The sequence below is a fragment of the Brienomyrus brachyistius genome, chromosome 14, assembly GCF_023856365.1.
Source record: "Brienomyrus brachyistius isolate T26 chromosome 14, BBRACH_0.4, whole genome shotgun sequence".
Taxonomy (NCBI): domain Eukaryota; kingdom Metazoa; phylum Chordata; class Actinopteri; order Osteoglossiformes; family Mormyridae; genus Brienomyrus; species Brienomyrus brachyistius.
The window spans coordinates 21534703-21547123 of NC_064546.1; the positions used below are offsets into that span (position 1 = coordinate 21534703).

At 48.2% G+C, this 12421-nt stretch overlaps 1 protein-coding gene across 3 annotated transcripts in view; it reads right to left on the reverse strand.

Annotated features, from left to right (window-relative positions):
• asap3 (ArfGAP with SH3 domain, ankyrin repeat and PH domain 3) overlaps positions 1 to 12421 on the reverse strand; it is a 28031-nt gene that overhangs the window by 10433 nt on the left and 5177 nt on the right. For all 3 annotated transcript variants that reach the window (XM_048975463.1, XM_048975461.1, XM_048975462.1), the window contains exons 2-8: positions 7956 to 8028; positions 6424 to 6569; positions 5035 to 5109; positions 4878 to 4927; positions 2105 to 2195; positions 1140 to 1225; positions 753 to 828 (exon numbers count right to left, since the gene is read on the reverse strand). In XM_048975463.1, the coding sequence (XP_048831420.1) occupies positions 753 to 828; positions 1140 to 1225; positions 2105 to 2195; positions 4878 to 4927; positions 5035 to 5109; positions 6424 to 6569; positions 7956 to 8028 (597 nt within the window). The remainder of the gene's footprint in view (positions 1 to 752; positions 829 to 1139; positions 1226 to 2104; positions 2196 to 4877; positions 4928 to 5034; positions 5110 to 6423; positions 6570 to 7955; positions 8029 to 12421) is intronic.

A 12421-nucleotide genomic window follows, 5' to 3' on the forward strand; every position in this document is an offset into this window, starting at 1 on the left:
GTCTCAGAGCGGGAGAACCAGACCGAGTTTCCTGTTACTCCTGCCAGCACTTATGGCAACATCTGTGGGGGGGGCTACTGATCCCAGCAGTGGCTCAAAACCGGTCCTGCAAGTCCATGATTCTGGTTTTCATGGGCAAGTTGACTGCCTGGTTACTCTGGAAACAGGTTGTTGGGGTTTGTCACTGTCAGTCTCTCTGGGCCTCATTCTGGGTGTGTATTTCGGGGGGAGGGCTGACAGTTTTATAATAGAAGGTGGAAGGTGAGCCTTAAATCACAGAACCACTCGGTGCTCAGATTCCTCTCAAGTCTCCAATACTAATGTCTGGCCGGTAGGAGGAGAGCTTGGGATACACAGCACTTGGGCTCTGCCTACCAAGCTGACAGACCCCAGGAGGCCGCTGAACCCCGTCCAACTCATCTCCTGATTAGTTCTCATTGCACTGCTGATCAAACGAGTTACAATTAAATAAATAAAGGTTTGAGCACCTCTGTGTGGGATCACAAGAACAAAAGAAATTTACAAACTTACAAACTTAACTAATAGCTCGGAGTTGTTAAAATCTTATCTAGCTCTGATTTGAAGGAACCCAGGGATTTAGCTTGCACTGCACTAGCAGGAAGATGATTCAGACTTAAGACTACATACCACCGATCTGAAGAAAATGCCATGCCTAGACTGAGGGGGACAGAAACAGGAGGGATAGGCAGATGGAAAGGTCAGGGGGCGGACAGAGTGCCATTCATCATTACCGTGTGCACCGAGGTAGCCAGCTTCTCCACAAAAGGACAGAGGTGCTCTGCAGCTTTCAGTCCATCCTGGAAGAAGCTGGGGAGAGACACAGACCACGACTCAAGTGCTGGCGCCCCAGGTCGCACAGGCAGGTATACAGAGGGACCAGCTAACAGCGAGGGGCCCAGAAACGCGGATCGGGGGAAAGACACAGAGCAAAAGTAGTGAGTCAGGAGCTGAAATAATCGTATCCCAATGAAGAGTAAGTTCTCCAAAAACCATATAACTGTGAAAATAAAAATGGTCTGTTTCCAGCTGAGCGTGGTTCAGATTTCAAGAGTCAAAGCTGTTAAGGTCCCAGGATCTGGGGAAAGTTCTAAGCAAACTGGGAGAGAGAGTAAACTTACCTGAGCTGGGCCTGGAAGTACTTGATGAGACTCTGCAGAAGATCCGGACCTTGTCGGATCTTGAGCTCCTGTGTCTTGAGCAAGTACTGAAAATTTCAAGAGGCAGTAAGTCATGGAGCCGAGCCAGAGCTGGAGGGCAGGGTAGCTGGGATTCTGCAATATCATGCTCACACAAGGCTCCTTGAAATGGAGTCCAAATGTAAAACAGACCTAGTTTCCTGGTAGTTCTGCTGCACAGCCTTTCAGGCCATAGGTACACTGTGAGATAGTATTACACAGTCACCAAGAAATGTACTTCAAAGCACTTTCAACATCTTTCCAAAAAGATTAGTAGCTCTTAGATATCAGGCCCAGCTTTGAGTGGTGATGCTACGTGGAAGGAATGGTTTGGGTTCTCAGTTCACACACATGCAACACTACAGTGGGATTATTCACAGAAAACTGCTAATGTGCAGTTAGACTGACACCTTGATGGCTTCTGTAATCTTCTGAAAGCTGTCTTTTGTTCATCTGTCAAGCTGGCACCCAGAACTAAAAGTTCCACTAATATCAGGAGATGACAGGAGCGGTATGGACTGTAAAGATGCTTCACCCAAGCATCCAGAACCTCCTAGCCCCACTCTCACACAGCCGGAAGGTCTCCCTCTCGCCTCACTCTCACACAGCCGGAAGGTCTCCCTCTCGCCTCACTCTCACACAGCCGGAAGGTCTCCCTCTCGCCTCACTCTCACACAGCCGGAAGGTCTCCCTCTCGCCTCACTCTCACACAGCCGGAAGGTCTCCCTCTCGCCTCACTCTCACACAGCCGGAAGGTCTCCCTCTCGCCTCACTCTCACACAGCCGGAAGGTCTCCCTCTCGCCTCACTCTCACACAGCCGGAAGGTCTCCCTCTCGCCTCACTCTCACACAGCCAGAAGGTCTCCCTCTCGCCTCACTCTCACACAGCTGGAAGATTTCCCTCTCACCTCACACATCTGCAGTTGGAAAGTCCTCCTTTCTCTTTCCATATCCTCAGCCATGTCACTCCCCTGCTGCCGGTGCTTCTCCAGCTTCGCCCTAAGGGAAAGAAATAAGGAATGAGGAGGGGAGGTGGAGTGGATGGGGTCAATGTAGACAGACAGAAAAACATTATAAGCTCCTAAAACAGGACCTGATCTTCATCAGAGTCATAATAAAGATTTAACACAATTTAACAAACACACACAGCACAGTACAATGGAGGAGAAAAAAAAAATAAAAAATCAAGGTTACTGATGGAAAAAGTAATTGGAGTCACATGTTCATATGCTGGAGTCTGGAGATTTTGGTTACTGCAGTATGGTCCAATCAGGAGAGATTCCAGTCAACCTCAGGAGAGACACTGAAGCTCATAAGAGTGGAACAGGGTTACAGAAACCATGGTCCTACATCAGTCCGCAACTCGGCAGACCGTTTATAAATGGACGAAATTGAGTGTCATTACCACTCGCTAGGAATGATGTCATACAAAGATCAGTGTAAGGGCCCAAGGAAACAACTGACAAAGAACCCTAGAGTGACCTCTAAACGCTGATATATATATTATGTGTCAAGTCTATGCAGAGCTTTCACCGTGCCCATCGCCGCGCTCATCGCCACGCCCATCGCCGCGCCCATCGCCGCGGCCATCCCCGCGCCCATCGCCGCGGCCATCCCCGCGCCCATCGCCGCGCCCATCCCCGCGGCCATCGCCACGGCCATCCCCGCGCCCATCCCCGCGCCCATGCCCATCGCCTCGGCCATCCCCGCGCCCATGCCCATCGCCTCGGCCATCCCCGCGCCCATGCCCATCGCCTCGGCCATCCCCGCGCCCATGCCCATCGCCTCGGCCATCCCCGCGCCCATGCCCATCGCCTCGGCCATCCCCGCGCCCATGCCCATCGCCTCGGCCATCCCCGCGCCCATGCCCATCGCCTCGGCCATCCCCGCGCCCATGCCCATCGCCTCGGCCATCCCCGCGCCCATGCCCATCGCCTCGGCCATCCCCGCGCCCATGCCCATCGCCTCGGCCATCCCCGCGCCCATGCCCATCGCCTCGGCCATCCCCGCGCCCATGCCCATCGCCTCGGCCATCCCCGCGCCCATGCCCATCGCCGCGGCCATCCCCGCGGCCATCCCCGCGGCCATCCCCGTGCCCATCATTTATACTTCTGCGCTGGTGTGCCTGTATTGCCTTGCAATTACACCACCAAAATGCTGAATGCTGGAGGTTTAAGTTTCACCAAAACAATTTTCTCTGCCACAGGAAACAAAACTTAGTAAGTTTTACGATATTAATGACTAATCCCTTTCAAGATGATCTGGCATTTAAAAGTCAGTTTAAAATTCACCACCACTGCTTCTGCAGGAGCTCTACATGTGCTCTCTGAGGCAATTATAATCATCGTCATCAATGCTGTTTAAATCACTCAGACAGGTTTGTGAGAAATTTATTTTATAATATCACAATATTTATCGCAAAAGAATCACACCGCAATATCAAAGTCGAGCAGCGCTGGTGTAAACAGCTGCAACCAAATTTGTTTTAATAGCACGAATGACTGCAACCGTGGCACAAACAGCAGACTAGTAATGAGCTAAACACAACTTCCCACATGAAACCCCCCCCAGCTGGAAACAAACAACAAAACATTTGCGTAGGAGGAAGAGTGACGGCACCAAGGGGACCAATCTTAGTTGTTACAGTCTACCTCACCACGATGTGGAGTTACATATCTGGGGAGGCGTGCTTCAGGCTGTGGACGTAGGGTATGCAGCTACGCTGTAACTACAGCAGAGAATCTACACAAAAGTATAAGTTAATCTTGATGAACTGCTGGCTTCGTGAGTTTCCCACAAGCAAAACACAGAACAATTTTGATGTTCATGGGAAGTTACAACAAAGGAAACCACTGCCCTTCAAAAAACAAACAAACAAACAATGTTTTCCATCTGAGACAACAGACAAGATAAAAAGTTGAACTTTCTGGCAAATGCACCCTGTGTTGTGTTTGAAGAAAACAAAACAGCAAACAGCATAGCAACAGCAAAGGCTTGTGCCCAGTGTGAAGCCTGGTGACGGGAGGGTCACAGTGTGGGGCTGCTGTGCTGGCTTAGGGCCTGGCAGCTGCAATAGGTGAGGAACCAATGAAAGCTGCTTCAGGATATTCCACAGCAGAATGTCAGACAGCCTGTCTGGGTTCCAGAACTGAGAAAAAGTCGGGTTATGCAATGATCCCAAAAACAGCAGAGAAGTGAACAAGAGTGTAGTTCAAACAGAATAAATTCCCTATGTGAGAACAACTGAACTCAGTCCCACTGAATCACTCTGGCTGATCTGAAACAGGCCCTTCATGCAAGACATCCCAGAAATATACAGGAACCAAAGCACTTTGTATAGAGGGATTGGCAAAATGTTTGGCTGTGGTTGTTGCCAATGAAGGAGATCCCATTACTTACCATGTACCTCTTCCGATCTGTTAAGAAAAGCCAGTGCAAATGGCTGTGTGTTGTTTACTAAAGGACTTTTACTTAATATTATTACATGAAGATCAGAAGATATTTTAGAACATATTTTAGGCAGAAACCCTCCAAAAGATTCACACACTTTGCAAGTTTATCATGGGGGGGGCAGTATTTGTCATTTGCGGTTTTTGTTGTTGAGTAGTTTGGAAGAAGCTCTGTATTCTGGCAGCCTGGCTGCATATTTGGACTTGGGTGTGAGCAGCATGGGAAACGTACAGTTTGACTTCATAGTCTTTCCAGGTTTTCTCAATCTGCTTCTTCAGTTCCTGGGAAGAGGGAGGGGATGAGGAAGATCATGTCAGAAACCTGCTTCTGCCAAAACAGCCCTCACAGCAGGCAGGCCGAGGCTTCCACACACCCAGCCGAGACTGACCTGCCTCCCGTCTCTCAGCTCACTCTTCAGGATGTTCTCCAGGGGAAAGGAAATGATGCTGTTCAGGTTCTGGACCTATGAGGATCCACAAAGGCACAGAGAACTGCCTGGGTCAGAGCCACAGCTCCACCAGATTGGTCATTATCCAGAGCTGACCTTCCATTCCGCACAAGTGACCACCCATCTGTACAGCTGGACTCCTTCTGACAGCCATGATGTAGAGGGACATGATTCTCATTAAACATACTGACAGCTTCAGGTCAAATACTCACAGCATCAGCTTCACAACCAGGTTAAATAGTGCAGCAGAAATGGAGCAAGTGTGTCAGCACATTTCAGGTGGCCAGAGTTGTGGCAATGCGCCAGGGGCTTCCCTCCTGTTGTGTACCCCTCAGGCCTGCCCGAGCTACCTCCCATCCAGCCAGGCTCTGGCCAGTGCTGCCAGTCAGGTTTGGGTGTGTGAGAGGGTTAACTGGTTTTGCTGGTTTACAAACAAACAGTTTGCAACCACCCCCCACAGGCTAGGTAATCGTCATGGACATCCACAGCAAACCGAACTCCATGACCCTGAGAGGACGATAATTATCTGGGTGAATCTCAATCCAGGTTATGGTTTGTCAATTTCTAAGACTAAATTAGTGATCATGGGACTGAACTGCCTCGGTCACCATTACTGTGACCTGCTGCATGAAATACCTAGCATTATATGTTTGAGAAAGAGCAAACCAATGTGAGGTGCGGCCCGCTGCCAGTGACGGAGTTCAAATGGCCAAGAGAACAGAGACCTGAATGTCTTGTAAACACACATGCTCCCTCTTCTAGGCCTCACATCCCCAGTGAAAAGTTGATTAAAGACCCAGCAGGCAGGCAGGCTGCGGGGGCTGGCAGGCCCATCCCTTCAAGCATGGAGGTCTGGAATGAATTAATGTTCCCTTCGAGAAACCCCCACCTCAACTGCAGCTGTTGCCCTGACCCAGATGGGCCAGTGCCCAGCTGAACGGTGCTTAGTTCCTCTAATGCTCTCCCCACCCAAGCCAGTATCCTGGGGCCGTTACCAAACAGGCCCATTGTCCATGTGCAAAGATGTTGGGGCAGGAAATGAGAGAAAGCACAAATGCTCCCACCTAAGGAATTGGGACAGCCCTGGACGGATGTTGTTGGATGGATGATGACAGCATTAGGTGGACATGGTCATATAGGGGTGTGCAAAAAAACACTTTTAACAGCAAGTGGTAATGAAGGTTGTCACACCTGGCACGTGACCACGCAGGTATCACAGTGCATCAGGCAGACGTCTCAATTCCCTTCAGCAGCCTCACACAAGGAGTGAGCAATAGCGTGCAAATCCCACCCAGCTCATCCCCTTATAGCCACCCCTGCTTCTCTCACCAGGTTCTTGAAGAGTGCGGTCACCTCACGGGTGAAGACGGCCAAGTTGAGGAAGCCGGTGGACACCTCACTGTTGTCCTGGGACAGGTGGCTGTTCCCCAGGTTCTCCAGGACCTCGATGTACTGCTCCTTGTTCTCCACGTATGCTGGACCAAACACAAACACGCACTCAGGGCCTGTATGGCCCAGTGGCTCAAGAGACCAAACACACGGGATGAAGATGTTCCAGGCCTTTTCCGTGTCCTCCTGGGTCTCTAAACCCAGCCGAACCAGGGTCTGCCAGGCAAGATGCCAGGAGATGTGGTAAGGAACTGCACAGCCACCAGCCCAGAAACAAACAGTTACCAGCGAGTAAACAGACTAAGAGGAGCAGCCAAGGACACCTGGACCTCATTATCACACATATATTAAATATACACAGTATATATATGTACATGTGTGTGCATTTCAGATAAGAAATAACAATGCGGTTAGTCATACATCACGGCAGAGCCATCATGTAGCCGCTACCAGGAAATGACCATGGCCCCCTAGCCTTTACCGTAATCCCTCACAGCCGACCACAAGACTCCCCCCCCTCCCCCAGAGTAAAGGCGGCCTCCTGACTCAGAGCGTTTAAAAAAACACCACAAATGGGAAACAGGCGGCCTTGGAGGGGGCACCTCTGCATGCGGGAACCAGAGCAGACACTCGGCGTGATGGCTCACTGCAGCCAGCAGCTGCACAGGCGGAAGGTGAAGCAGCAGTGCTTACTGCGACCTAGCCAAAACCAGGGGCTGCAGTGGACTAGCCATGCAAATGCTAGGCAATATTAAAGAGTCTGGAAAACGCAGAGCCAGAGCTCTACAAAGCCAAAGGAGAAGACTCCTGAAAATTGATACTGGTTGTTATAATTTTTATACGAACATGTACCCAAGTCTCCTAAGAGCGCTGTAATCAAGCCTGAACCGCGTCAGTGCAACAGACCACCCAAAAGCCTCTCATCAAGGGCCTCTTCCTGCCCTACTTCGCCTGATGCGTTTCCCTCTGGTTCCCTCCTCATAGTACCCTGGCAGTGTGGGGCTGTGTAACGAGTGTGGTAATGCGCTCCTACACACCACTTGGGCTCACATTACACAAACAGCTCCTCAGGGCTCCTTATCACGCACTACACCGATGACACCAGCCGACCCATCACCCGGAGGATTGTGGGCCGTAGGAACACCAGCATAGTCAATCAGGAAGAGTGAAGATGATGCAGACATGGGCACCACAAAGCCCCTCCTAGTACAACAACTCTGCTGCTCGTTCACCCATCATACTGGAACGAGTATGAGAAGAGGAACTGGTTAACGCTTACCCTATACGATCTAACCATCGCACAATAGTTACCATGTGGGCCAGAACTAACAGATCACTGGAAGATCAGCTATCCCACAGCCTGCATGAGCCAGATGACATCATACACACATGTTGTCTTTATCAGCTGCGCACAGGAATCTCTAACAGTGACACTAGATTGTGAATGAAGAATAGCTGCTTAATCCACTTACTCATGCCAGAGTTGTGCAAGGCTTTCATCATCTTCTTCATCCTTAGTAGAGCATTTTGATCCATCTCTAAGGACTACAAAAGAGAAAAGCAGAAGCCAATAAGAGTCTGTCTCCTGGACCACATGGCCACTTTGCCCAACTGCACAGAAAACATGAATAAAAAAAAAAAAAGCGATTTAGTGATTTCAAAATCCCAGGTTTTGGATCCAACCCAAAATGCCTCCGTTTGTGGGGGAGGTAGGATCTTCCACATCTATCTTAAAATGTTATAAACATAGATGCCAAGTGCTTGGACAGACAACAGAACTCAATCATGTTCACAAGCAAAGCGGCAATGAAGTGTTTATCTGGATAAACTGCACCAGTTTTGGCAGGATCCTGAGAACTGGTTTGGCTCCATCGGGCTGTTCCCAGGCTGAGAGTGCTGGGTGTGCCCGTGACGCGCCTCAGAGTGCCGACTCCAGCTGTGGAACTGGGCCCAACAAGTAGAAATGCTAGAGAAGCAGTTATGGACCCACACACAGCACAGACAGACGTGCTGGAGAGCGGAAGGACAATCACAGGTTGCACGTTTCAGAGTTAGAGAACTACATTTAAATGTACTTTTATTAAGCAAACAATTTCATCCAAAGTGACTTCCAGTGAGGCAAATAGCACATTGCAACATGAGTATCGTAACAGAGTTGACTAGACAAAGTGAGGCTAAGCTGAGCTTCTAGTACTTGTTCAGTTACAAGTAAACTGCTTAAGACCAGGCATGCACAATGATCAGCAGCTCTTTGGATGATGAGTGTAAGTATTTGTCTAGACGCCGGCTTTTCAGCCCACAATTTGATAGGCAGATCATATTCTTATGGCGTATCCTCTTGTTTATTAAATTCGGGTAACTAAATGCTACCGTTTAGGTAATATCATGAAAGCGATAGGCACTGAAGTGGGGGTGGGCAAAACTTAATCATTTAAATATAAAAGGTATTTATTGGGGGATGAAGGTTTAATTGGAGTGTGCAGCATGGATGGTGAGAGAGAACTGGTTCCAAAAAAAGTTCTGCTTTTTGTGGAAATGGTTTGTATTTGCAAAAATCCGACATGGACAAATTTACTGTCATTTGCAAATTTTGCAAAGATACCATTTATACAACAGGTGGCAACACAGCCAGACTCTTATTTATGGCTAGTGACTGTCCTACACTCAGTTCAGAAGTGCACAGTCATTGACCGAAGCAATAAATGTTCATTGCAATTGGAAACTTCTGAAATTAGAAATATAAAAAAATTAAAGAATTTGATATGATTAGTTTCTTTTATACACAAGTATTTTACACAGTTCCTAAGTTTATTATCATAATGATACAAATACTGTCTCTAGTAAGGATACAATTGCTGGCTAAGTGGTAAATTGGTTATTTAACATTACTACAAAGGGCAGTACGGTGGCTAGCGCTACTGCCCAACAGAAAGAGGGTCCTGGGTCCAGGCCCCGGGTGCCCGGCCCCGCGTCGGGTGTAGGACCTTTCTGCGTGGAGTTTGCATGCTCTCCCTGTGTTCGCATGGGTTTCCTCCCACAGTCCAAAAGTGTGTGTGGTAGGTTAAATCGACGACTCTAAGTTGGCCCAGTAATTGTGTGCGTGTGACTGTGTGGCTCCCTGCACCGTGTTGGCGGCTGCCCAGATCTGGTTCTTGCCTGCGCCTGTTGTTCCTGGGATAGGCTCAGGTCCCCCGACCCCCCGCGACCCCGGGTTGGGATTAAGCGGTTAGAGTGATGGATGGATGGACATTACTACATACATTCTAGTTTGGTTGAATTGAAACCATAAAAATATTGTTATCTATATCATGGATCGTGATTCTAAAAAAAATTTCTCGACATATTGGCCACATGGCCCACCCCTTGGCAGATGTCCTGCTCCCTTCAGGGTTAATGCCTTGCAGAGCATCTTTCCACATGCCCTTCTTAGACACATTAGCCATTAGCAAATTTTCCAGCAAAATCTGGAGCCCAGTCATACAGCCTGCTTTATGAAGCCTCTGGTCTCTTGCCACAGAAACGAGAGCTGAGTACATCTGAGGTACTGGGGCTGTATGTGAAGGCAGGCTGTCTCTATACAAGCAGCAATGCCTTGGCTTAACTGGCAGCAATGCCTTGGCTTAACTGGCAGCAATGCCTTGGCTAAACTGGCAGCAATGCCTTGGCTTAACTGGCAGCAATGCCTTGGCTTAACTGGCAGCAATGCCTTGGCTTAACTGGCAGCAATGCCTTGGCTTAACTGGCAGCAATGCCTTGGCTTAACTGTCTCTGTACAGTCTGACTCCTCAAGGTCCCATAAAGATTCTGTAATCTCTTCCCACATGGAACAAGAAGATTCCTAATGGGGCAGAAGGAATCCAGGAACTGCACTGGGAAACAACAAGCTCAGCTACATGGTGTAGTTGGTGGCAAGGTGCACCTTCCCTCCGGATGTTCAGGAAAACCCATGCGGGATGAAACAGGCAGGGGGAACACCACACTCACACAGTGCTGCACACCTGATCATGGACTTGTTGAGCCGTATCGAGACCAATGCACAGAACCAGACCCTGAGATCTCTCACCTACACATATAGAACCAATTTAGATGGAGAAATTCCAGCAGTATCATACAGCAACAAGCAGTGCTCTGAAAACAAACAGCTTTCTATAGCAGCCACTGAAGAGGACTGGTTATGCTTAAGAAGCAAGGCTGAAAATGAACCTCAGAACTGTCCAAGGTATCCCTGATGGTTCAGATACTGGGTGACCACTGCTCAGCCAATGCTGCTGCACTTTAGGCCCGGAATCCAAACCTGAAGGTGTTAATATGCAGCTTAAAAGATGGGTAGAATAGTTAGCCATAGTGATGCTCCGATTGATAGGCCACCGATCATGATCAGCCGATATTGGCTAAAAATAGCTTGATCGGCGAACCCCAAAAGCGCCGATCAAAAAAGCCGATCACTTGACGTAAATTACTTGCGCGACTTTTTCACACGTGCATGCACTGCGCACAGGTAAACAACAGCAGAGTTTTTTCAGCACACTTTTTCAAAGTGTCCGATAAAGACGTAAAGTTAGCCGTTTGCAATGTATGTCGTGATGAAATCCCTCGAGGTGGAAGCAAGCAACGGTATTTTAACACCACTAACATGATTAGGCATCTTAGAACACGCCATACAACTGAATATGCCGAGTATGAGAAACTAAACCAGCCGATTGCGAGTGATGCATTTAAACGACGTGAACCATACAGCAGGGATAGTACGAGGTGGAAAGACATCACGTTCAGAATTATGGAATTCATTTGCCTCGACGAACAACCTCTATCCGTTGTGGAGGATAAAGGGTTCCGTCGCCTGCTAAGCTGCCTTGATCCACGAATAATTTTAAGTTACTCTGCCTTATTTGGGAAAGATGGCCTACAGTAGCCTTAAGTTCTCATTTTCTAAAATAAACACTTGGTGGTTCTTCAAGATCTTGACTGTAGCCTATTTCTACAGTTTTTTTTCCAATATAGTTAATTTAGAGTTAGTTTCATTTCTACAAATGGTGCAAACTCTGCTAGATTATAGATAAGATTCCCATTCCCCTGCCATTCTGTGATCGGCAGTGATCAGCAATCGGTAGATCATGATCTTGGTGATCGGTAATCGGTGATCGGCCCCAAAAATGCTGATCAGAGCATCTCTAGTTAGCCACTAGATATAAAAGCAACTTTAAATGTACCACGACTCCTGCTGTAACCTTAAAAGCAGGGGGCTGATCCACCAAAACGAGAATCCTTTAGTCCTACGTCTAATCCTGCACAGCGCCTTTATTAGACATGAACAGCCCCCAGGATCCAATAACAAGGCAACAGCACAAGGTTACAACTTCTAGTTATTTTGCCAGAAAGACAGAAAAATGTAACACTGGCAGACGTGCTGTCGCCAGGAGCTCCACGCAGCAGCGGGTGGCCCCCAGCCACATAGAAAGCATAAACACCAACCAGCACAGGGAACGAGCCACGTCAGCTGACACCCCCACCTTCCTACAATCCTTGTAGTCTCACACACTCATTCATTCCAACTTATTAATCTTATCTGCACAGACCATTCATTCGCGCATGCACACACAAGCAGTACAGAAAGCCTATATGTGAACCCCCATTTTTAACACACAGAAAGCCACAAGTGAGTAGATTAGCAAACAATTCACACAAATAAGATTCCAGATTCCCATAATTCCTACATACATAGAATGAAATGAAACCGTGCTGAGATCCATCGGATCTTAAAGACCATTTCCATGATGATGCCTTGGAAAAAACAAAACAACAAGTTCCAGGATCTGACACTAGAGCCTCTCATTGACAACATTATACATAACAGAAGTTGAGAAAGTAAACAATAAATTCCAGAATATTACAAAAGAGACCAGTTCCTTGATGACAACCATACCTAATGTGGGAGGTC